Source organism: Vicugna pacos, chromosome 23 (assembly GCF_048564905.1).
Source record: "Vicugna pacos chromosome 23, VicPac4, whole genome shotgun sequence".
Taxonomy (NCBI): Eukaryota; Metazoa; Chordata; class Mammalia; order Artiodactyla; family Camelidae; genus Vicugna; species Vicugna pacos.
Window position 1 is genome coordinate 8,949,168 of NC_133009.1, and position 26,780 is coordinate 8,975,947.

General features: G+C 36.9%; 1 protein-coding gene and 1 pseudogene across 1 annotated transcript in view; one reads left to right on the forward strand and one right to left on the reverse strand.

Moving 5' to 3' along the window:
• Positions 1-1,098: 1,098 nt before the first annotated feature.
• Positions 1,099-1,192, reverse strand: LOC140688834 (U2 spliceosomal RNA; annotated as a pseudogene).
• Positions 1,193-14,648: 13,456 nt separating this feature from the next.
• Positions 14,649-26,780, forward strand: part of LOC140688720 (complement receptor type 2-like) — a 30,711-nt gene continuing 18,579 nt past the window's right edge. The window contains exons 1-10 of the mRNA XM_072948458.1: positions 14,649-14,711; positions 18,556-18,735; positions 20,067-20,166; positions 20,556-20,641; positions 21,193-21,591; positions 22,527-22,703; positions 22,784-22,886; positions 23,537-23,622; positions 24,779-25,168; positions 26,535-26,723. Coding sequence (XP_072804559.1) covers positions 14,654-14,711; positions 18,556-18,735; positions 20,067-20,166; positions 20,556-20,641; positions 21,193-21,591; positions 22,527-22,703; positions 22,784-22,886; positions 23,537-23,622; positions 24,779-25,168; positions 26,535-26,723 — 1,768 coding nt within the window. The 5' untranslated portion in view covers positions 14,649-14,653. The remainder of the gene's footprint in view (positions 14,712-18,555; positions 18,736-20,066; positions 20,167-20,555; positions 20,642-21,192; positions 21,592-22,526; positions 22,704-22,783; positions 22,887-23,536; positions 23,623-24,778; positions 25,169-26,534; positions 26,724-26,780) is intronic.

Sequence of the window (26,780 nt, forward strand, 5' to 3'; positions counted from 1 at the left end):
GACTGAAACATGCTACTTGATTGATTTTTACTCTTATTTTTAGTATTGCCTTTTTCTACTTTCTTTGAATTTCTTTTTCTAACTTTCCTCTAATTTCTTGAAATACGTGTTTTTCAGACCTTTTTTTCTTTTTAATACTTTCCTTGGCATTAAAGACTTTGAATTTTCTTCTGAACCCTGCATTAGTTGGAATTCCACAAATGTTAATGTGATTATTTCCTTTATGGTTCAGTTTGAAATACATATATATTAATTTCTATTGTGATCTCTCTGATGCATGTGTTATTTAGAAATGCCTATCTTAATTTTCAAACATAGATTTTTAAAATTATTTATCTTTTTGTTACTGATTGCTATCTTGAAGTTATTGAGGTCAGAGAATATACACTGCATGATTTCAAGCTTTGAGGTTTTTTTGGGAAGTGCTTTGTTAGCTAGTGTGTTATCAGTATATGCAAATTAGCCCTGTGTACTTGAAAAACAGGTGTATTCTGCATTTGTTGGGTATAGTGTTCTATATATATCAAACATGTTACATATTGTACACATTTTCAATATATTTGCTAATTTTCTGTCTACTTATTTTATCAGTTATTGACAAATAAGTTAAAATTTATCTGTGATTTTGAATTTGAATTATGAATTTGTCTTTTTTCTTCTTATAGTTCTGTCCTTGCCTTAAATGCTCTGAGGCTCTTTTATTCTATATGGGAAATTTAAAATCATTACATCATCTGAGTGGATTCTTCTTTTATCATTATTAAGTGATGCTGTTTCTCTCTACTAAGGTTTTCTGCCTTAAATTCTATTTTGTCAGCAATTGACATAATTATATATGTTTCCTTTTCCTGTATTTGTATCTTATATCTTTTTCCATTATTTATTTTCAAGTTTTCTGTATCCTTAGATTTTCTTTTTAAATAGCTTTTTTGAGCAATAATTCACATGCCATATAGTTATTCTAATTAAAATGTACAGTTTGATGATTTTTAGTATGTTCACAAATATATGCAACCATCAGCACTGTTGATTTTAAAACATTTTCATCACCCCAAGAAGAAAACCTGTACTGTTCAGCTATCACCCTCCTATCCCCTCATTATCTTCCTCTCTACCAATAAGCAATTACTAATCTACTTTCTGATAAGAACAGATAACACACTTGATCTTAGCCAAAAGGCCAAGAGGCGATATCACTAATCTACTTACTGTCTCTACGGATTTCCCTTTTGTGGATTTTCATATGAATGGAATCATACAATGTATGGAATTTTGTGACTAGCTTCTTTGACTTAGCATGTTTACAAGGTTCATCCAACCTGTAAATGTATCCGTAAGTCATTTATTTTATGGCAGAATAATATTCCATTGCATGGATTGTTTATCCATTCATAACTCGATTGACATTTGGGTTATTTCCACCTTTTGGCTATTAAGAATAAAGCTGCTATACATTTGTGTACAAGTTTTAGTACGGGCAAATGTTTTCATTCTCTAGGGTATACACCAAGGAGTAAAACTGCTGGGTTTAATCATTTGAGAAACTTTCAGACTGTTTTCCAAAGAATCTGCACAATTTTACCTTTCCATTAGCAATGTAAGAGGGTTTCAATTACACCATAATCTTAAAACACTTTGTACTATGTGATTTTGTTATCCTAGCCATCCTAGTGAGTCTTGATTTCTGTCCTCAGTGGCCCAAAAGTCTTTCAGAATCAAAGCTTAAATTCTCCCACATCCCCCAAAATGCCCAACTGGCTTCCCTCTTTCTCTTTTATTTTTCCCTGATAATTCTACTTATATATTCTGATCACATATACTTATATAGATATCTAGAGAGATAGATCCATATCCATACACACACAAACACACACACACACACATACACACATTCTAGCATTAGAGTTGTTTTCAGTGGAATGATTTGTCTAATTAACCTAGGACACAATATAACTGAAAGTAGAAATCTGTTCTTTTGTCCATTTTGGGAGGGAATTTTTTCTGATTGATATGTAGGGGTTCTTTGCATATTCTGAATAATAATATTAATGATGTGTGTTGCAAATATCTTATGTGGTTTATATGGTTTTACTCAATACTGTCTTTCAATGAACAAAGTTCTAAATTTTAATATAGTTGAATAGGGCTTTTATTTTTTATGTCTATTGTAAGAAATATTTCCTCACCCCAAGGTCATAAAAATACCATCACATGTTTTCTTTTAAATGTTTTAATGTCTTGTCTTTCACATTTAAGCTTTTATCCGTTTGGAATAAATTTAGTGTGTGTGAGGTTGGGATTCAATTTATTTCATTATGTGTAACTGACTCTCCTATTTACTTATTGAATATATCTATCTTCTTTATATGAGGTCTTTCTTTTTTTTTCTTACTAGTATATTTGTCTGTGCATTTATGAATACCATAGTGCCCTAAATATTAAGTATTTATGTCTTGACACCTAGTAGAACAAGTATCACCAAGAGGCACTTTATTTCTTTCATTTTGCTTTTCCATATATATTTTTGAATTATATGATCAAATTCTTAGAAAAAATGTTGTTAAATTTTGATTAAAACTACATTGGATCTATAGATCAGTTTGTGGAGAGCGGGTATATATATATGTATATATATTAGTTTTTTTCAATGATAAATTGCTTTTTAAAAATTTTTTTGGAGGAAGTAATTAGGTTTATTTATTTATTTTTTAATGGAGGTACTGTGGATTGAATAATACGCATACTCTATAACCCAGTAATTCTGCTCCTAGGTAAATTTCTCAAAGAAATTCTTTTATAATCCCATATGGTACAAATATAAGGTGCCATAAAGATATTCATGATAGCATTGTAATAGCAGGGAGCTGGAGGCAATCTAGGTGCCCAACCCCACGATGAGTAGATAAGTAAAATGGTGCATGCAGCAGTCAGAAGCAACAGAGTAAGTGCACATTTAACAAAATGGATGGATATTAAAAACATAGTGTTGAGTGAAAAAAAAAAGAAATAGGATTAGGTCTATAGGACAATAGCATCTATGTAAATTAAAAGCAAACACCCATAAAATAAAACTATATATTTTGAAAGAACACATGCAAATAAAAGAATACACATTAAACACATTAGAATGACTGTGGAGCTCAAAATTTGTGGATACTGACAGGCATATGTAGAATAGATAAACAAGATTGTACAGGGTAGCACAGAAAAATATATACAAGATCTTCTGGTAGCTCACAGCAAAAAAGAATGTGACAATGAATATACGTATGTCCATGTATAATTGAAAAATTGTGCTCTACATTGGAAGTTGAGACAACACTGTACACTGAATATAACTCAATTAAAAATTAAAAAAAAAAAGAATGACTGTTTATGGAGAAGGGGAAGAGGTTTGGGCAAGAAGAAGGGAAATAAAAGCAAACGTCATGGAGTCTTCTAAGGCTCACCTATAGGCAATTCTCCCTTCCTCTCAAACACATGGGAGGATAGCACTTCCCTGCCCTCCTCAACCCTTCGGTTGGGCAAGGTCATGGGTTAATTCTGTCTGAAGAGTTGTAGGTGGAATTCATGTGCACCAGTTTTAGACCAGAGGAGTTAATTTCTCATGGGAGAGTGTCCAGTGCTCTAGTCCTGTACTGCTAATAATCATAAAGGCACATATTAAGAAGAAACTTCCATCACCCTGGATCTCTGAGTGAATACAAGAAGCTGAGGCTCCCCCAGGCCCCAGCCCACTAAAGTGCATCGGACAGGTACTTTTAGTGAGAAATAAACTTTTGTTGTTTTAAGGTTTGGAGATTTGGATGTGTTTGTTACTGCAGCATAGTCCTAACCTATTCTGAATAATCAATTAAATAAAACAAGAGAGGGGTCTTTCAGGGACTAATAATGCTAAGAAGCATGACTAAGCCAAACGTGTACACCTGAACTTTCCCCTGCCCCACCCCAAATGAGATGGAGGAAGAAGAAAAGGCAATTGCCTAAGATCACACAGCCTTGAATTAGGGCATGATAACAACCTTCAAAAGAATGAACAAGAATCAACGCTGTGCCTGCCTAGATTTCAGTGAGGTTTCACAAAGTTCCCTGTGCTGTTTCCATGGGCAGGATGGAGACTTGCAGGCTGAGGAGCATGGCTACTGGCTTTCTTAATGATGGGCAACCGTCATGTCCTACAAGGGCTGTTGAGTGAATCCAGGTCACCCTGAAGCTTCTTGCTGAAAACTTGGGTCCTCAGGCTCATCCTGTTCAACCTTTAAAAAAAAGTCAAAAGATAATTGACTAACCAGGAGAAAATACCTGCAAAACATAGAAAAAAGGACAAAAACATGAACAGAGAATTCACAAAAGAATGAAAAATTGAAATGGCTATTTAACCTATCAAGATATGTTCACACTCACTCAGAAAAATGCAAATTCATAGTACACTGATATAAAATTTCTCACCTATGAGATTGGCTACGATTAAAAACCATGATGAGAACACGTTTGGTTCATGAGACTCTGGGGAAGCAGAGCACTCTCACACATTCCAGGTAGAAACGTGAATCAGTCCACCTCTTATTGAGAAGATCTGGCAGTATCCAACAAAACTAAACACATGTTTACTTTCAGAACAAAGAACCCACTTCAAGGAATTTGCACTGAAGATACACTTCCAACAATAGAAAAATAAATATGCACAAAGTTATTCTTTACAGCACTACACAGAATTGAAAAACATTAAATACAATCTAAATGCCCATATATAAGAAAACTGTTGAATAGACTATGGTATATCAACATAATGAGGTCCTATAAGCTATAAAAGAATGAGAAATATCACTGAACTGAGCAGGAATTCCAGCATACCTGTTAAATGGGGGGAAAAGTGTCAACAGCATTATTTCTTTTTATGTAATAAATAAAGAAAAATAAAAAGGCACACATGGGTCGGTTCATTTGGGCAAAATTAAAGAAGATAGATAGGCTAGAAACTACTGAAATTGGGTACCTAGAAAAAGTGGGTGGAAATGGGGTGGAAAGGAAGAGGATGGGAGTAGAAATGGTGGGCAAAAGGAACATTTCTCTGGTCATATCTTTTTATCTAGTTCTGATATTTGGAACTATGTCAATATGTACCTATGGAAAACCTATAAAGTAAAAAAGGCTGTGGAAAAAACTAAAATGGAATATAAAGAAAAACAAATGAATCTAGCGGTATAACATAACCACGCTGTGGGGGATGTAGAGGTAATTAATCTAAGCAACTTTTGAACAGAACAATGTTATTTTTTATGCTCTCAGGCTAAAAACAAACCAAAACTTTTTAACTAGTAAATTTGCTTTCCACCATGGTATAGGATTGGCAGTTCCAAAACTTCTTTCTATGTATTCTAGGACTGAACAAAAAAGTTTATATATTGTGGATAATGGGAACTAGGTATCTGACTGTTGGAGAAGGGAGTTACAAATATAGAAAAAAAGGAAGGTTAAAATAACATCTATGATATTGGACTGGAATTTGAAGAACTGATATGAGTTCATGACTTAGATATAGATATAGATACAGATATAGATATAGATATAATTAGATTTAAATAGGTATAGGAATAGATACGTGTGTGTGTATATATATATATACACACACATATATATGTAAATATATATTATATATATACACACACATATATATACACATATATTTCCTCGCTTTGCTTTCTCAAAGAGTCCATAAGCAATGATACTCCAAAGGCAATGAACACACTCAGCATCTGTGTCTTGGTTTTGAAATACCAATCTCTGCTAAAAGGAACCAAAAATCTTTGGAGAAATGGCAAGTTCCAGTGCTGCATCTGGAAATACACAAGGGGAGCCTGGGATAGTTTGTTTTTCCAGAAAGGAAATATTCAAATAATGAGGGGAACTGATTGAAATGACACAGGAGCTACACTGAGGGCTCCCACTGGCCAAATCAAGGGCAATCAAAATAATGATCATAATAGATTTTGACCCATTAAATAAATGAAGTCTATATTGATATAGATATTGAGTCAATGGTGACATAGATAAATCAATGAATAAATAAATGGAAGAGAAGGGAAAGCTTTTTTTTTTTTGTAGTAGAATGCCAATTAATGAACATAGAAGTAATGATTGAATGAGGAAAAAATATAATTTGGCAACCATCAAGGGAACAACTGATTCAGGCAAAAATTGTAAAAATACTAAATAATGAAGTTAGTGGGTAAAAACTTAATGAAAAATGAGATGTTTACATAGTTTTTAACAATATCCTCACAAATTGCTTATTAGTTACAAAAGTAAAGTATTAACTTAACACTCTAGCAACTGAGCAGACACCACCTTAACTAAATGATCAAAATTAACACCATCAGTAACGGGACAAGTAGATAATATATATATCCTGATATAATGCACTGAAAAGGACATAACATCCCTTCTGTGGTGTTCCTGCCAAAAATGCATAATCTGACTCTAATATAATGAAGAAACACCAGACAAAACCAAATTGAGGCATGTCCTAGCCAGCCTCCAGGATGGCCCCAAGTGATCCTTGCCTCCTAGTGTTCCCATCCATGTGTAGTGCCCTCTCACACTGAGGAGGGCTAGTCCGTGTCTGTATTATCAAGGTTCTCTACAGAGAAAGAGACAGAGAGACAGAGAGACACAAAGACACAGAGAGAGACACACATACATACAGAGAAAGACAGAAGTAGTCAGAAAGAGAGACAGAGACAGACAGAGATATATTATAAAGAATTGGCACACACAATTACAGAGGCTGACAAGCCCCAAGATCTGCAAGGTGAGTTGGCAAGATGGAGACCCAGGAGAGCCAATAGTGTAGATTACGTCTGAAGGCCAGTAGGCTTCAACCATAGGAAAAGCTGACTTGATTTGAGTCTAAAGGCAAGAAAAAAGCCAGTGTCCCAGTTTGAGGGTAGTCAGACAGGAGGAATTCTCTCTTATTTAGGGAATGGTCAGCCTTTTCTTCTATTTAGGCCTTTAACTGATTGGGTAAGACTCACCTGCATTAGGCAGCTCAATATGCTTTATTTAGTCTACTGATTTAAATGTTCATCTCAGGGATTCTGGTCCAAGATGGTGAACTAGGAGGCTGCTGAACTCACCTCTTCCCATGGACGCACCAAAACATCCATTTCCCCATCTTTCCCTGAAAGAGGCTTATTTGCATATCTTAAAAGATGTAGCCAGGTTGTTGGCATCAACCCTGGAAAGCACTTGTGTACACATCTGGCAGGTACCCCTTGATCACCTGGTGACCAGCATATTTATAGTGCCCGTTTCCACAGGACTGGCAAAAACAAACAAAACAAAACAAAAAAACACTTCTTAATGAGTTATCTCCACCCCACTCCCCTGGGCTCAGGGAGCAGACAGAAATGGCCATCTTCTAGTTTTTCTCTAAAAGAAGCCTTTAAATAGTCCTTCCCCAGTGTCAGGCTTCTAATTTAGCAGACACCTACAGACAGACTGTAGTCTTCCCTGGAAACCAGGGAGATTGGATGGTATCATCTCTATGTTCTCCCTCTGACCTGCTCCTGATGGCCAGAGTCCCCCTGGAACAAATTTGTACACGTCTGGCACTCTGGCTTTTTGTGGCCGTCACCCAGGTGCCCTTTATCACCTGGCTGTGGTAGAAAACAGGGCTTGTGTTCATGTGCCTACAAGACTGAAGCAAATAAGGAAACAGTTCTTAACCAGTAATCTCTGTGGGGCTCAGTGCAGGAGGAGCAGACAAATGCCCAGCTACCAGGCTTTCCCTGAAAGAGGTCTACATGCATACTTTAACAGCTGCTTCCTGAGGGTTAGCACTTACATATTGACTGAGATCTTTCCCTTTGGGACACTGAAGGATCTTGGTACATCTGCAACTACTTGGAGCCACTAAGCACAAAGAGGTAGACTGGGCAATCAAGAAGGTTTGAGAGACAACCAAGAGCTAGGGCTGGGCTAAACAGTAAGATTCATCTACATAACACCACTCTGTCAAAAACTAGAAGAGGTAGCTGTTTCATCTAATGCACAGACACCAACAGAGAGAATAAAGGAAAATGAAAAACAAAGCAAAACAAAACTGAAATATGTTACAAACAAAAGGATAAGATAAAACTCCAGAAACAGACCTTAATGAAGTGGAGATAAGTGATTTACCCAGAAAAGAGTTCAAAATAATGGTCATAAGGATGCTCACTGAGATCAGAAGAACAATATACAAGCAAAGTGAGAATTTCAACAAAGATAGAAAATATAACAAACAACAGAACATAAATCACAAAGCTGAAGAGTACAATAACTGAACTGAAAAATTCTTTAGAGTAGTCCAACATCAGAATAGATAAGTCCTGCTTTAGTGCGTTCTGCTGTTGTTAGGTGGAATATTCTGTAAAGTGCTGCTGAGTCAGGTCTAACATGTCATTTAAGTTCAATGTCTCTTTATTGATTTTCTGTCTGGATGATATATCCACGCCTGAAAGAGGGATATTGAAGTCCCCTACCATTATTATATTGCTGTCTATTTCTCCCTTCAGGTCTGTTAATATTTGCTTTATATATTTAGGTGCTCCTTTGTTGTGGACATAAATATTTGCAAATGTTACACTTTCTTGTTGGGTTGGCTTCTTTATCATTATATAATGACCATCTTTGTCTTTTTTTACAGTCTTTAACTAAAAATATATTTTGTGCAATACAAATACAGCTACCTCCACTTTCTTTTGGTTTCCATTTGCAGGTGATACCTTTTCGGGCCCTTCGCTTTCAGTGTGGGTGTGCCCTTAAAGCTGACATGTGTCTCTTGTAGGCAGCATAGAGTTGGAGCTTGTGTGTGTGTGTGTGTTTTTTTTTTAATCCATTCAGTCACTCTATGTCTTTTGATTAGAGAATTTAGTCAATTTACATTTAAAGTAATTATTGATAGGTATGAACTTACTAGTGTTATTTTGTTAATTATTTTCTGAATTTTGTAATTCCTTTGTTCCTTTCTTCTTCTCTTCACTTCTTCCTTTGTGAACACTCCCAAGTTCCTTCTATGAGATCAAGACCCTGATACCAACACCAAAGACACTACAAAAAAAATTACAAGTAATATCTTTGACGAATGCAAAAATCCTCAACAAAATATTTGCAAACCAAATTTAACAATGTATAGAAAGGGTCACATACCATGATCAAGCGGGATTTATTTTAGGCATGCAAGGATTGTTCAATATTCAAAATCAACCAATGTGATACAACACATTAACAAAAAGGATAAAGTCACATGATTATCTTAATAGATGCAGAAAAAGCATTTGACAAAATTCAACATCCATTCATGATAAAAACTCTCATCAAAGTTAGCATAGAGGTATCATATCTCAACATAATAAAGGCCACTTTTGACAAACCTACAGCTAATATAATACTCAATGGTGAAAAGCTGAATGCTTTTCCTTTAAAATCAGGAACAAGACAGAGATGCTCACTCTTGTCAGTTCTATTTAACATAGTATAGGAAGTCCCAGCCAAAAACAAACAAGAAAATGAAATAAAATGTTCAATATCACTAACCATAAGAGAAATGACAATCAAAATCAAAATGAGATATCACCTTATACCTGTTAAAATGGCTTTCTTCAAAAAGTCTACAAGTAACAAACACTGGTGAGGATGTGGAGAAAAGGGAACCCTAGTACACTGTGGGATTGTAAATTGTTGCAGCCACTAAGGAAAGCAGTATGAAGGTTCCTCAAAAAACTAAAAATAGAACTACCATATGATCCAGCAATTTCCCTCCTGAATACGTCCAAAGAAAATGAAAACACTAGTTCAAAAATATACATGCACCCCAATGTTCATAGCAGCATTATTTAAGATAGCCAAGATATGGAACCAACACAAGTGTCCATGAAAGAACAAGGAAATATATATATGAAATATTATTCAGCCTTAAACAAGAATGAAATTCTGTTTGCAACGATGGACCTAGAGAGTATTATGTTTAGTGAAATAAGCCAGACAGAGAAAAACAAACATTTTATATTATCACATATGTGGAATCTAAAAAATGAAACAAATGAATGTATGTAACAAAACAGAAACAGACTCACAGATACAGAGAACAAGCTAGTGGTTACCAGCGGGTAGAGGGAAGAGGCATGGTATGAGATAGGGGTATGGGATTAAGAGACACAAACTATCACATATAAAATAGATGAGCTACAAGAATATATTGAATAGCACAGGGAGATATAGCCATTATTTGTAATAGCTTTAAATGGAGTATAATCTATAAAAATATTGAATCACTATGTTGTACACCTGAAACTAATATAATATTGTAAATAAACTATACTTTAATAAAATAAATAAAATAAATTATAAATACTTACAAAAAAGACACAAATAAATGGAAAGATAAAACTTATGTTTATGAATTGGAAGAATTAATATTGTTATATTATACATACTACCCAAAATGATCTATAGATTCAACACAATCTCAGTCAAAATTTCAATGGTATTTTCAACCTAAATAAAAGAAAATACTAAAATTTATATGGAGTCACCATATACCCCAAATAGACAAAGCAATCTTGAGAAAGAAAAACAAAACTGTAAACATCACACTTCCTAATTTCAAACTATAAAGAAGAAATTCAGCTTTTTTCTTTTCTATGTAGGGAAAAACCCAGTTCTTCCCCACTGTGTGTTTCTTTCCTGCGTGTCTCCTTCACTTTTAATAGAACAGTTCTGGTGACTTCTGACACTTCTGGTGGCCAAATGTGTTGAGGTTTTTCCCCATATCAAGCAAGTCCCTGTGACACCAGCTGGGTATCCTACCCTTTTACTCAATTCTGACACTATCTACCCAGATATAGTGTCAAATCTCACAGATTAAGGACTCAGTCCCATAAGACTGCCTCCATCTCAGTTCAGATGCCAGTCAGAATCCCAGTTTTATCTCCTGTGCTTGTGACCAACAGGCTATAGATTCAAGGCTCCAATGACCCCCTCCTTGGGTTTGATTAATTTGCTAGAACAGCTCACAAAACTTAGGGAACACTTAGTTACATTTACCAGCTTATTAAAGAATATAAAAAAGGATACAGATGAACAGATAGATGAAGAAATACACAGGATGAGATCTGGGAGAGTCTCAAGTGCAGGGGCTTCTGTTCCCATGGAGCTGGAGGTGTGTCATCCCCTGGTGTGGATGTGTTCAGCAGCCCAGAAGCTCTCCTAATTCCACACTATTGGGATTTATGGAGTCTTCTTCACATAGGAAAGGTCAATTATAAACTCCATTTCTAGTCTCTCCTCTCTGGAGGACAGTGGGGCATGGAGCAAAACTTCCAAGCTTCTAATGATGGCTTGGTCTTTCTGGTTACCAGTCCCCATACAGGAGCCATTCAGGAGCCATCCAGAGTCACTTCAATAGAACAAAGGATGCTCCTAGTGCTCCTATTATGGGAATTGACAAGGATTTTAGGAGCCCTGTGTCAGGGATGGGATCAGAGACAAATATTAGAACAAAAGATGCCCCTAGTGCTCTTATCACTTAGAAGATTTCAAGAGTTTTAGAAGCTCTCTGCCAGGACTAGGGAACAGAGACCAACATATATATTTTCTATTATCTAACATAAACTATATTACAAAGCTATAAAAATCAAAACAGCATGGTATTTGCATAAAACAGACACATGGATCAATGGGATAGAATAGAGCACCCAGAAATATATCCACATATGGTTGGTTAATTAATTCAAAACAAAGGAGCCAAGAATATACAATGATGAAAGGATAGTCTCTTCAATAAATGGTGTTGGTAAGCCTGAACCATCACATGCAAAAAGAGTGAAATGAAATTTCAGTCTTACACCATACACAAAAATCAATGCAAAATGGATTAAAGGCTTGAATGTAATACCTGAAACCATAAGACTCCTAGAGGAAAATATAGGGGATTAGCTCCTTGACACTGATCTTAGCAATGATTTTTTTTTAATTTGACATCAAAAGCAAAGGCAACATAAGCAAAAATAAACAACGATGACTACATCAAACTAAAAAGCTTCTGCATGGCAAAAATGAAAAGGTGCTCAATATTATTAATCACCAGGGAAATGCAAATTAAAACCAAAATGAAGTATCACCTCATACCTGTTAGAATGGCTATTATTCAAAAGATAAGAGATAACAAGTATTGGAGAGGATGTGAATAAAAAGGAACCCTTATATAAATCAGTGCAGCTACTATGGAAAACAGTATGGCAGTTCCTCAAAAAATTCAAAATAGAGCTGCTATATGATCCAGCAATTCCACTTCTGAGTATATATCAGAAGAAAAAAAATCACTATTCCAAGGAGGTGAATGCATGAATAAGAAAGTATATATATTTTTTTTTCCATAAAAAATTCCATTTGGCTATAAAAAGACGAATGAATCTTGCCATTTTTGACAACATGGGAGAACTTTGAATTCATTATGCCAGTGGTATAAGTCAAATAGAGAAAGACAAATACTGTATATCACTTATAATTGGATACTAAAAAAATCAAACTCATGAAAAACAGAGAACAGATTGATAGTTGCCAAAGGAGTGGGGGAGTAGGAAAAATGGGTGAAAGTGATCAAAAGGCACAAATTTCAGTTACAAGATAAAAAAGTACGGTGGGATGGCTATGCTTAACAATATTGTATATTTGAAGGTTGCTAAGAGACCAGATCTTAAAAGTTATAAGAAAAAATTGTAACTATGTAAGGTGATGGATGTTAACTAAACTTACTGTGGTAGTCAGTTTGCGATATGTACATATATGAAATCATTATGTTGTATACCTTAAACTGATACAATATTATATCTCAATTATACCTCAATAAAACTGAAAAAAACGGAAAGAATTAAAATAAAGAGATCAGTTACCAAAAAAAGTTAAGTTCATCCAAAAACACCCTTACAGAAAGACCAGAATAATGTTTGACCATATATCTGGGCACCTCATAGCCCAGTCAAGTTAACATTTAAAATTAACCATCACAGTATCCAATAGGATATTGTGGAAGTAATTTACTATGTAATATAGTAATATAGGCAAGATTCATTCATCTTCTTTATGGCCAAATGGAACTTCTGGGGATAGATTATAAAAGACATTGTGGCTTCTGCCTTTCTCTCTTATTTTACAAGAAGCCAGCTGTCATGTCACAAGGGCGCTCAAACAGTCCTGACATCAGGTCCACATGGTAAGGCTATGAGGCCTCCAGCCAATAGCCATGTGAGTGAGTCATCTTAGACATGGGTTGTCCAGCCAGGACCAGTCAAGCCTTCAGATGACTGGAGTTCTGGTGGGTGTCCCTACTGAAACCTCATGAAAAACCCCAAGCCAGAACCACCTCACTAAGCTGCTCTCAGATTCCTGACACACAGAAATTGTGTGAGACAATAAATATTATTCTCACTTTTAATCAATAAGTTTAGGGTAATTTGTTACTATGCAATAGGTAACTAATTTAAAAGTCATTCTACAAAAGTAATTGCTGTGTACTCTTCAAAAATGTCAAGATCATAAAAAACAAAAAAAGATGGAGGACCTTTTCCAGATTAAATAAGAAAAACCGACAATCAAATGCAACGCATCATCCCAGAATGACCTTGGACCAAAAAAAAAAAAAAAAAAGGGTGTGTGTGTGTCTGTTTCCTATAACAAAGAATATTGAGCTGACTGGAGAAATCTGAGCACAGTCTGTCCCTTAGGTAATGTGTTAATTTCCTGTATTTGCTCATCATACTAGTCCTATAGTTATGCAAGAGTATGTTCTTGTTTTCAGGGAATTGACACCAAACTATATAGAGTAGGAGTGTCATGCTTGTAACTTACCTCAGAGTCCCAAAGTAAAAAACGTATATAATTATATTTATATACACATATAAGTGTGTATGTGTGTGTGTATATATATATATGTGTTTTATAACTGTATTATGCTATCTGTACCTATCTAACTAGAAAGAGAAGATGTTAGCATTTGAAGAATCTAGGTGATGGGAATTCTTTTTATTATTCTTGCAACTTTTCTGCAGAAATTATGTCAAAAGAAAATGTGGCTGCCGTTCCTCAGTTTCCTTTCTAAGTAAACTGTTTTCAGACGGAGTGTTGGGAACATTAGTAGCTTTTGAAATAAATTTAGTGAATCCAAATCAGAATTTTTAAAAAGGAAAGAAAAAGAAAAATAGTAGAATAGAGCATTGTAGATTAATAACGGTGAGTACTATTTTGTGAAATTTTGTTCCACATCTCAAGAGAGGCAAAAGTGAATACACTGGGTTGTGCGGTCAAAGAAATTGGAAAGTCGCTGGTGGCACTGAGGAGGACTGGAGCCTGAGCCAAAGACTGGGTCAGGGTTCCTCCGTCTGCCCGCCCCCGGCCAAACCCTCCTCCTAAGCCTGTGCCATCCTCACAGCACGGTGTCCGGCCCCCAGCAGCCCGCAGGTGTGCGCTCAAGCTAGCACGTGGTGCCAGACACTACTTAAGGGGCCACCTCCCCTTGCTTGCCGCTGTCTCCTCCTCCAACCCTGCCCTCCCGGAGCTGCCGGAGGCTCGCGAGTCTCGGAACGCATCCCACCGCTGGGGCTGCCGCCGTGGCATGGGCGCTGCGGGCCTGTTCGGGGTTTTCTTGGCTCTCATCGTGCCAGGGGTCCTCGGTGAGCTGGGAAGGGGAGCGCGGAGGTAGGGAAGCATCTGGGGCCAGGACGGCCTCTGTGCCGGGATGCAAAGCCGAATCAAAAGCGACAAAGTGGGGTGGGGGCCGTGCTGGACGCTTGCCTGCCTCCCGCTCGCTTTGGGGGATCTCTGGATCTCTTGCTCCTGAATGTCCTCACTCACTCCCCAGGCAGAGACCGTCAGAATTGCAGGCTGCAGCATAGAGAGGCTATATGATCTACCCTGTGTGGCTGGTGGTGTGTGCTCTCTGTGTTCTCTGCGCTCCCCGCCCCCTGGACTCAGCAGGTGCTCCGCGCTCTGGGTCTGAGGTCTGCGAGTGCTAACGCTAGGCACGTACTCAAAACCTAGTCTCGTGATGAGTGCAAAACTCGGCTGCATGCTCCGCTGGGCGCGGGAGTTTCTGCTCACAGTGAACTCGCTCCCGCCCAGTAAAAGCAGCACGGCTTCCCGCTGCCTTCCCAGAATAAGAATAACGCCTGACTCCCCAGGCATGGTGCTCATGTTTTTTGCTTGTTTGTTTGTTTGTTTTCTGTTTTGTTTTTTTTTTAACTTTAATATGATGTAAGTAAAGAGATCCTAAAGGATGGACACCTGGAGTAATTTAGAAAAGCTGATACGTGAATAAAAATGACAGTACTTTGTGTTACTTACTTTCTGTAATGGCGAGGGGTCTAGGAGGTGTCATTCTACCTTTTTTATAACTTTTTCCCTTCCAGATTGCCTTAATTTTGAAGAAGTATTGTGATTTGCTAAACTTAGAGTCTCTTGGTGACCAGATAGGTCTAACTTTCTAATAATTTCCAGAGACCAGTGGATTCCTAGTTTATTAACAAGTTTACTGCATACAGACCTCAATACCTGTGTGACTTTTGGCAAGTCATTTAGCTCCCTGAGCCTCAGTTTCTTCACCTGTAAAATGAAGCTAGTGGGGATTAGCAGCCCTACCCTTCCTGAGCTGCCCTGAAAATCAGATGAGATTAGAGAAATGAAAGTTAGATGTTGGATGTTATTACTAAATATGAGTAATAAGATTATTGTCTGGACCTGTTTTTATGAAGCCAGCATCTAAGCTTATCCATCCCTAGCTTGTTAAGGGTTATTGCACACTTTGGTTCCATTACTACTTACATGGTCTGCTTCCTGACATTTAACTTTCTCCGTACCCTTAGTTGAACATTTCTCCAAGACATTATCTTCATCTTTTATTTTATTTATTTTTTTAATTTTATTTTTTTTGAGTTATAGTCAGTCTACAATGTTGTGTCAATTTCCAGTGTAGAGCACAATTTTTCAGTTATACGTGAACATACATATATTCATTATTGCATTCTTTTTCACCGTGACCTACCACAGGATTTTGTATATATTTCCCTGTGCTATACAGTATAATCTTGTTTATCTATTCTGTATATGCCTGTCAGTATCTACAAATTTCAAATGTCCAGTCTGTCCCTTCCCACCCCCCTCCCCCCCGGCAACCACAAGTTTGTATTCTATGTCTATGAGTCTATTTTGTGTTTATGATCATTGGTCTATTATCTTCATCTTTACCTGGCTTTACCTGGCATTTTACCTGGCTAACTCCTCCTTATCCTTCAGTCACAACTCAAATGTCTCCTCCTCATAGGCCTTCCTTAACCGTCATAATTGAAATTGTATGCCACCCTGTCCCCTCCCTTTTCCATTAGATTCCATTTTGACACATCACTCTGTTTATTTCTTCTACATACCACCTATTTATTTATTGGCATTTATTTATGATCTATCTCCTTCTATTGGAATATAAATTTCATGAGGGTGGGAGCCTATATCTAATGTTCACTGATGCATATTCTGTGCTTAAGAAAATACCTTCGTTAATCTGCATAACCGTCATTCAAAAATGATCAAGTGGCCTGGAAACCCTGTGTTATGGTATTTGATTATAATAATTCTCATCCTCAATAATAGTTTATCTTCCTACCTGCTTTCTCAATTTCAGTTTTATTTTTATTATCCTATGTATTTGTTCTTCATTTCAAACGGATTTCTAAGCCATTGCAGGTAAATCCCCTTGGACCCAAATAAAGAGTAAAATGTATCCTTGTTTTCCAGAAACTCCTTTGCCTCCTTAGTTTTTAACATGTTTTGAGACATGTATATAGACATGTTTATATCAGTGCTTTGCCATTATCTTCTATTTTAGATCCAGTCATGATCTACACTAATTTTTCCTCCTGATTTTAAAAAAGATGTGAAGAGGGTGCAGTGAACCTTAAGAAAATTCATGTTACTAAATGGTTCATAGACTATCCCTTTTCTGATGTGGAAGAGAACATGATTGCTGAAAATTCTGTCATATGACTTGGGATTTTGTCAATTTCATTACTAAGAAGAGCTAGTGTCCCTCAAAAGAGGTAGAGTCCCTAAGTCTCCTTATTAGGAGTAAGAACTTCCCACTGTTTCTTATCCAGAAAGTGTGATTCTTATCTCTTTTCACCTCCGAATGTCATGTTATAAAGTACTCTTCTACTTTTGCTACTTCAAGATCTTGGTTGCATCTTAGTCTATGTCATTGAAACTGATTAAATCTTGTGAACTAAAATCGATTTTCCAATTTGTGGAAAATTATTTGGGATTGTCCTTATTCACGTTTGATAATTACAGGTTAAATCACTTGATTAGGGTGAATTTGGTACAAATAACAGCAGGGTCCTGAACTTGACCTTCGTTGAAGACAAACTCAGACTTTCTCTCCAGAGTCTTGCTGTTTGCAAAAATATGCACTTGGGGACATTTGTAGGTGTTAATGGAGGAAACCAAAGAAGTTGAAAAAGGAAATAGGAGACCTACAGTGAGATCTGTGTCCAACAGTGACAGCTATTCCTAGATCCAGTCTGTGGCTTCTCAGCAGAAGTGTTGGGCTGTAAAAAGGCTGGGTCTGGCTTGGGAGCCTCGTGTTTGCCTTTGTGTCAGTTAGTCCATGTTTGTTATCTGACTTTCACCTGTATCTGTTTCAGACTTCTTTAAGAAAGGAGATCTATAAATTTGATATTCAAATATACCACCATTCTGGAGTTGAATCTTTACCTCTCTTTCATACTTAGAAAAATGTCTTTTTCAGGTACATCCTCAAGTGTTACAGTATGGGCGTTATAGTTTCTTACCCATTTTCTAGAATAAAATTTGTTTCTTCTTCTCCTTCATCATCATCGTCATCATTGTCATCATCATCATCATCATTTTAAATTACAAGGAAGTGTCTTGAAATGGCTAGCTCATCTTACCTGGTACCCATCAGGAAGTATTTACTAAGCTCTTTTGGGGGCATATTACTCTCCTAGGTTAATGGAATAAAATAAATGAAGGATAACAAATAACTTCATTTTCTTCTTGCTACAACCTTAAAATTTAATGAATAATACAGTAATGTTAATTCATTGAAGTAATTTTAGAAGGTCATACATGCGATGAGATTATAAGGCCTTTCATGTATTTGTTCCCTGTGCTATCCCAGAAAAGTCTTTATTGATAAGGTTTAACTTTTTATTTATGAGGTTGTAAGAAGATGGAACAACCCCAGTGTCTCCATGGAATTTTGGTTTAAAAAATGATTTTCTCCAGCTTTTCCTCAAAAGTCTATCCTAAAAATCTATGAACTCCTGAGCTTATTTCTCTGTATATGCATTCATACTGCAAGATATATATTCTTTGACCCAGAAAATATTGCCATTTTAGGTTTAATCTCTAAAGATCAAAGTTGTTAGTGTAACTGGTGACAAAACAGAAACAGATTGAGATCTTAGCCTTTCTTAGTCTTGATATTCCTGTGGTCTTTGTCTCTAGGTCAGTGTAAGTTCCCGCCAAGTTATCCTTTTGCTAAGCCTAAAGTTCAGAGTGATCAGTCTGAGTTTGCTGTTGGGACAATTTGGGAATATGAATGTCTTCCTGGGTATAAGAAGATGTCATTCTCTATCACCTGCCTAAAGACCTCCAAATGGTCAAATACTCAGCAATTCTGTGAACGTGAGTAATCTGTAATAGAGGAATCTTTGGATCTATAACATGTCTCTATGGGCTAACCTGTTATTTTCAAGATAAAATATGAGCAAATTTTATCTCAGTGATAACTCAATAAAGGGGCTCTTGGGTTCCCATGTTTTCTTTTACTCCTAAGAGTATTGGGTATTGGGGTTAAGTCATCAGAGCTGATCAACTCTGTTTATCCTATCATCTCCTTGACCTTGTTCTATGGTTTCTGTACTGTGTTAGTGTGAGCTAAGAAGTTAGTATACAAGGAATGCTAGTTTCACCTCATTATCACCCCATTCAATTCAAAGAAATATTTTTGAGTAACCACTAGATATGAAACATTAGGCTAGATAATGGGACTAGGGAGAGACATAAAAATTAATCAGCTAGTTTCTGTGCTTGAGGAACTCCTCTGCTAGTTATAAATACTGACTTTAAACATATACTGTGCTATGATGTATTTTTTTTATTTGTAGAGATAAAAGTCTGTAAACATCATAGAGAAGTAAATAATAAATGCTATCTAGGAGAACAGGGAAATCTAGGCATTATTGACAGAGCAAACAGCATGTGCCAACACATAAAGGTGTAGAAGAATATGATGTCTTTGGAAAAAAGAAAAATTCACTGTTGTTGGAATATAGGGTGCATGGTGAGGGACAGTAGTTGATTAAGTGGATTGGAGCTTAATTGTGATGGGCTGTTCATTCTTTTCCAATAAACAATGGCAAGTCATTGTAAGTTTTTAAATATGGGGAGTGGCATGACCACATTTGTGCTTCTGGAAGATAATGTGTGTAGTGGTACAGAAGATGTACAGGACTGATGGCAACCAGAATTAGAATTTTATTTTATTTCTTAATGATCCAGTGAGAGATTACAGCAGTGGCAAAATAGTTGGTTTGGAGAGAGGGATCTGGAATCCAATCACGAAAACTTCATGACCAATTGAATGAAGAGCAGCAGATAGAGAATGAGTTACAGAAAGGAAATGATGACTGTGAGGTTTTTTCTTAAGCCAGAAGATTTGGTAGAATTTGCCATCACTTACAGAATATAAAAAGGGGAAATAGAGATTATAAATTATGATTGACTACAAATAATGCTTGATCCATGCTCAGAAATATAAACGATGTACTTTGAATGAAAAGTGTTATGGAGTTGACTTGATCCTTTGGAAGATAGAAGTTTTGTAAATGTCAGATTTTTTTTCTGAATAAACTTAGGTTACTAAGCAAGTCCAGTCAGGTTGGAGTTTAATATAAAACACAAAATGTCCCCTAAATCCCAGTTCCAAATTCTGTTTTGTTTATGTTCCCTTGTAGGTAAATCATGTATGAATCCTAGAGAACTTCTCCATGGCTCTGTCCTCGCACCCAGGGGTTTCATGTTTGGGTCAACAATTACATATTCTTGTGATAAAGGGTGAGTTGGCAAGAGCTACCTCCAGAATACATGGATGTTAGCACAGTAATTTCAACCAGAAATTGCCACCTACCCTTAAACATAGGCAAAAAGAGAATCACCTCTCTGATCTGCCCCAGAAACAACTCTTCAAGATTACCCACTAGTGAAGATTCCTAGAAGAGAAAGGAGTTTGGGCCACTCTTCTTCCAATTTTAAATCTTCAGTATTACTGACCAGGAGGTCAATTTTCATTTCAATTTAGATTATTGAATCTTTTGTATGAGTCCTTAGTCTCCATTATTTGTTACATATGATACTCTATTCTTTGCCATTCTTTCAGTGGAAAAAGAACTAAGCTTTCCTACAATGTCCAGCTGGGAGGTGATTACTCCTCTCTTTGTATTTAGATATCGACTCATTGGTGACTCATCCGCTACATGTATTATCTCAGACAATGCTGTAGTCTGGGATAAGAGCATGCCTTTTTGTGAATGTGAGTAAAATTTTCCCTTTCTTGCACCCCTTGTCTCTCCTAGGAGGAAAGTGGACATCTACACAATCAAAATAAGTACCCAAGAGGGTTACACTTGGTTTGAGTAGTTCTGGATGCAGACCTGTGGTTTATCTTATTCAGTGCCCTCAATTCCACAACACTTTCCTTTGCTTACTGTCCTTTGATGATAAGTTATTTCATAGTGAAAAAGTGCTTAAATATAATATATGCCACAAGATTACACACTGCCAACTTTACCCTATGCAAAACATACACCATCCTAGGTGTCTTTTGGAACAGTTTATCTGTGTTCTAGGGGTAGGGACTGGTGACCATATCATATTCCGGGGGTTTTATCAGGCCAGTTCTGTGTATTTGCCTACCTTGCTACTGCCCATTTAGAACCATCTTTGAGATGATCATCCAGAATTTCAATAATATGGGTTAATTGTAGGTTAAGTGGAGGTTTGGTTTGCAAGAGTTCAGACAAAATTCCCAGAAGGTATAACGTTTAAATGACTTCTCTCTTTTCCTATCTACCCCCCAAAAAGCTATTCTTTGTGAGTCGCCCCCAGCCATCTCCAATGGAGACTTTCACACCAGCAATAGAGAGAATTTTTACTACGGAATGGTGGTTACTTATAAGTGCCATGTTGGACAGAATGGGAAAAAGCTGTTTGACCTCGTGGGTGAGAAGTCAATATATTGCACCAGCAAAGATAATCACGTTGGCATTTGGAGCAGCCCTCCCCCTCAGTGTATTCCTCTAGTCAAATGCCCAATTCCAGAAGTTGAAAATGGAATCGTGGAATCTGGATTTAGGCCTTCATTTTTCTTAAGTGATTCTGTGATGTTTAAGTGTAAGCCTGGCTTTACCATGAAAGGCAGCAACATAGCAAGGTGTCAACCAAACAGCACATGGAATCCTCCACTGCCAAAGTGCTTCAAGGGTGAGTTTGGCTGAAATTTTGGGGATCTAGAAATAAAATGAGACTTTTAGAGGAATAGATATATGGCACTTATGAGAAGAGGAGGATAAAGATAGTGTATGTGGTTGGATATCCTGGTTAAAGAATTTAAAAGTAAACCTTAAAAGTAGTATATAAATGTTAAAAAGGTGGGAAATTTACTACATTCTGGAACAGTGCTAGGTCTGCATTAATGTGGAGGAAATTAGAAGACACTTTTAAAAAAGCAGATAGTACCAGAGCCAATGATCAGAGATTTTTATATGATTAAAATCATGTATGATTAGATTTTATTTAAATGAGGAGAAAATAAACTTTCAATCCTATTGTCTAAGTCAATGGGGCAAACTGACTGATCAGAATTTGATTCAAATTACTGGAGGTATTATACATTCTCCTATTGAAAAATATAGCCTTTATGGAATTAGGCTAGACTTAAGATTGAGTCTCTTTTCCCATTCTCCCTTCCTTCCCTACTTTTATTGAGAAACACCCGACTTAGTAAAAACCTGGCAACATTGGGAGTGTCCCACGAGGCTCAGAAACTTCATCAGTGATTTGGGGAGCAGGAAGAAAGAGGAGATTTTGGTGGTAAAAATGCATTATAGTAGTTTGGTTCCCTTGACTATTTTAATGAGATGATATCCACTTAAATGAAATGGGAAAATGATGAGTGGGAGTAATGCTTCCTGGTATAGATCAAGATATAGAAGGCAGACAGTTGCATGGATCATCATGTCTAAAAATGTAACACATGTTCACCCCACTCCACCTCACCCAAAAGAGTCTCTTCCTTACACTTAGGAGAATTGACATGACCTTCATCTTACTCCTGCCAATCCCAGCTTGGCTTAGGTTGTAGAGAAGAACACTCTTATTTCAGAAATAAAAGGCCTCTGGTCCTGTTCTTTCCTCAGGGTGTCTACCACCTCCACATATCCACCATGGCAATTATAGAAACATGGATAAGGAATTATTTCTAATCGGACAGGAAGTGTCCTACAGCTGTGAGCCTGGCTACACTCTCATTGGAACTAACACTATGCAGTGTACATCCTTGGGAACCTGGAGCCATACAGCTCCCAAATGTGAAGGTGCCTAAAGGTTTATTCCATCTTAAGGAAATGCAACTGTTTCCTGACTCTATGTATCAGCCTTGTCTGTTTTCTCCTAGTGAAATCATGTGATGCCATTCCAAAGCAGCTTCTCAACGGTCGTGTGGTAGCTCCTCCTAATCTCCAGCTTGGGGCAAAGGTTTCATTTGTTTGTAATAAGGGGTGAGTGCAAGCTGATGGGGTTTGAACTAGAGTCTATGATCCACAGCTAAGTATTGCAAACTGTGATCTCTAACGGTAGTTAGTTTTTTTCTTTCTCTGATTTTTTTCTCCTTTTCTTTATACTTTATGATTAAGACTTCTGTTATCAAGCAAATAACACTGGCTTTCTCCATGTGTATGTATTGCACATGGCCAGGCAAAGCTGGGAATTGTCTTTTCATCACTTAAAAAAGCAAGATTTGGGCTCAGAAGTTAAGGCTTCTATTAGGAGAATGAATGGACAATGGGTGTTTAGTGAGAGGGGATCTTCATGGTGAGCTTAGGAAACGAGGTCTTTGATATTTTCTTCACTAGGAACTGAGGTTATTTCCTTCTACACGGTCAAGAGAATCTTGATATTTGGATGCCAAGGAAGAAAGAAAAAATTAAAGAAAAGAATATGATCATTAGGGTCTTTTTCCTCTGGTTTTTAGCTGGTCTGAAGTCTTCACGTGGCTGAGCTGATTCACAATCTTGGACTTTTTCCTTAAGCCAGAAATGCTTACAAAAATAGAGCCCACCAATACCTTATATTTGAAAGAAGTGATTAATTCCATACAGCCAAGAACTGGTTTGTTCTACAGCTGATTTTCTGCCCCTTATTGTTTAAGGTACCGGTTAAATGGCCAGTCTTCTAGTCAGTGTGTCTCAGAAGGAATGAGAGTACTCTGGAATAATAAGTTTCCTGTCTGTGAACGTGAGTAGAAAGCAAAAATAATCAAGTGCGGACTGTGCCTCTTGATTTCTGGTGTGCTCTCATGCATTTATCAATTATAAAACCTTATCTATATGTGTGCTTTGAACATATATATGCCACTCTTCTGTACGTTGTAGAATGCAGACTAAAACTAAATTTATTCAGCTGATTACATTTTGCATTGAGTAGTCTATGTGCATAAAGATAGAGGCTCTCAAAAGTTACCCCTACTGAAAATGAGTAGCACTGATGTGCTACAGTGGTTTGGCTGTGTCTTCTTATGCCAGTATGAACAACTCTTGGAGCTAAATGGAAATCAACCAGAAGTTTTGGAGGTTGGCAATTTTCCCTTTATTCTGAGACCCACTCAGGAAAGGTGTATCTATACCAATATAAACAATTAATATTCTTCATACCCTTTAGGATAAGTAAATAAAGGATACGAGGTCATTATTCAAAACATCTGATAACTTCCTGTGGCTTTTCAAAGAGGTCCAGCATCAAAAGATAACAAATGACTTGCAATGAGGCTGCAGTATCTTCAATAGCAGGACAGAATGTGGTTTCACTACTTATAGTCCCAGTTGTGTGTTTGAAACAGGCATTGCATAGTTAGCATGTTCCAGATATTGTACTTGCCCCTTTCAGGTACTTTTATCTTACTGGATTCTCACTACAGCCTTGAATTATACTAGACTAGAAAACTGAGGCTTAGGATAGGGTAAGACTTGCCTATGGCCATACAGCTATTGAATGACTGTGGGCATTTGAAACCAGGGCTACTGAGCCCAAATTTCGTTAGTCCATGGTGTCTCTCCACGTGTGATTAGTGTGTCATTAACATATTCTTTTCATGTGCTGTTTGCCTTTTGTTTTTCATTAGACACAGAACTATTCAATAAATTCTGTCTCATTGTTACTGTTTGGTCAAGTTGACTTATAGTCTTATACTGCTCCTCTTGCTGAGGAGCAAGAGAAAGGTAAGAATTTAGGAGGCTGGGGTTATGTAGGGACTATGAATAAGAAACAAATTGTACAAATTTCTAAGTCTATTTCTGAAAAAAGGGCATGACTTCAGTTTGGACCCTTCATCTAAATTTGAATCTTCTTCTTGTCATGATCAGTGTGACCACATATTTTCTTTTCTACTTTGCAGGGATTTCTTGTGACCCTCCTCCTCTTATCAAGAATGGACGGAATAGTTATCATTCTGGCCCCACACCTCTTAACACTGTGGTGAGGTACAGCTGTCAGGGTACCTTCCGCCTCATTGGAGAAAGTATTCTCTTTTGTATAAGTAAAGACCAAGTAAATGGAATCTGGGATAAAGCTGTTCCCATTTGTGAATATTACAATAAAAATTCTATTTGCCCTGAACCCACAGTACCAGGGGGTTACAGAAGTAAAAAGTCTAGACCACCATACAGACATGGTGATTCTGTGACATTTGCCTGTAATACCAACTTCACCATGAAAGGAAACAAAACTGTTTGGTGCCAAGCAAATAAAAAGTGGGGGCCGACACCACTGCCAACCTGTGAGAGTGGTGAGTAGAAAAAAAATAAAACTGAGTCAGGAGGTTGGGTCCTTGTATTTCTGTGCAGATCAAGTTTGGTATCATTCTGAAGTAAAAATGTTGTGAATGTGTGAATGTAGGGGTGGAGGGAAGGAGCAAGGGAAAGGGTGAAAATTATGGCTTCCTGTTTTTTCTTAGTTTGGGGGGGTATAAATGTTCATTCAACAAACATCAACGGAGCAAAGAATCTTAAGTACAATGGAAAAATCTGACTGATCACAACTAATAACTGAACGGAATGAGTGTCCCAAGGATGGGGGCCAGAGTTCACTGGAACTATGAGAATTGGGTGGTTTTAAACCAAATATCTGGGTTATTGTTAAAATGAGAAGAAATATGGGCTCAATAGCAAAAAACACACCCAGTGGATTTAGAATTCGTCCAAAAATAGCTGTTAATATCACCTGGCTGCTATGATGCCCTGTTGTCTTCGGCCTCATTGAGTGATCTGCTAATCTTCCCAACTTGTCTCCTAAGTCATAACATTTCAAATCAAGTAAGTTTGAAAATAGGAACTTCTGTAAGCTCTTCATTTCCTTCTTCTTTGGTCTGGTAAATGTTGCTCCTGGAATCTAAATCTGAATTTCAGTTATGTAATGACAGGAACCATGCAATATTTGACAAAAATTATACCATCAAAATTAGGTACTTATTTTCCTAATAAAGAATGTTATTGATAAATTCTAAATTGATTAAAGAACTGAACAAATTATTATTAGAGAAATAGGAGTCTATCTATCCATAAATAGACATGTAAACTTGGAGGTAGGGAAGATCTGAAGATAGTCACAAAATGGAGTGACCACGGAAAACTGTTAAGCCTTATCAAGTGTTAGACGGACCTGTATGTGTTAATATGGAAAGATATAGATTATTAAGCAAAGAAAGTAAGGCATAGGAAAATATGTATTGAGTATACATACACACCCAAAATATGTGTGTATATAAATCACATAGAGGATCCAAAGAAACTATATTACAAATATCTGACAGGATCACCCCTTATAATAACATGCCACTTTTGGAGCAGAGAACAGGCTTAAGGGTAAGATGAAGGTATGAGTGAAAATGGACTTTTTTTTGGTAACTGAAATTTTTCTATTGAAATGTGGCAAAGATAATTCATAAGGTGTAACTAAAAATAAATAATGTACTATTTATGGTATAAAATGGATACAGTTAAACCACGCCTGTTTGATCTTTCAAAGACTGAGTTGAAAATGAATGATATCTGCTTACCATAGATCATGCATCATTTACTTGGATTTATGTACTAAGTCAAAATATAGTTTGGGTAGAAGCTATCATCTGATTTCCCTACTGTGTGTGTGTAAAGATTTTCCCCTGGAGTGTCCATCACTTCCCACAATCGCTCACGGACATCACACAGGGGAGCGTGTTAGCTCCTTTGCCCCAGGATTTTCTGTGACCTACAGCTGTGAACCTGGTTACTTGCTTCTTGGCGAAAAGACCATTCGCTGTTTGTCTTCAGGAGTCTGGAGTGCTGTCACTCCCACGTGTAAAGGTACCCTAAATTTACAATCAATTTTAAGGATTTGGGTTATAATGTTACTTGCCACAT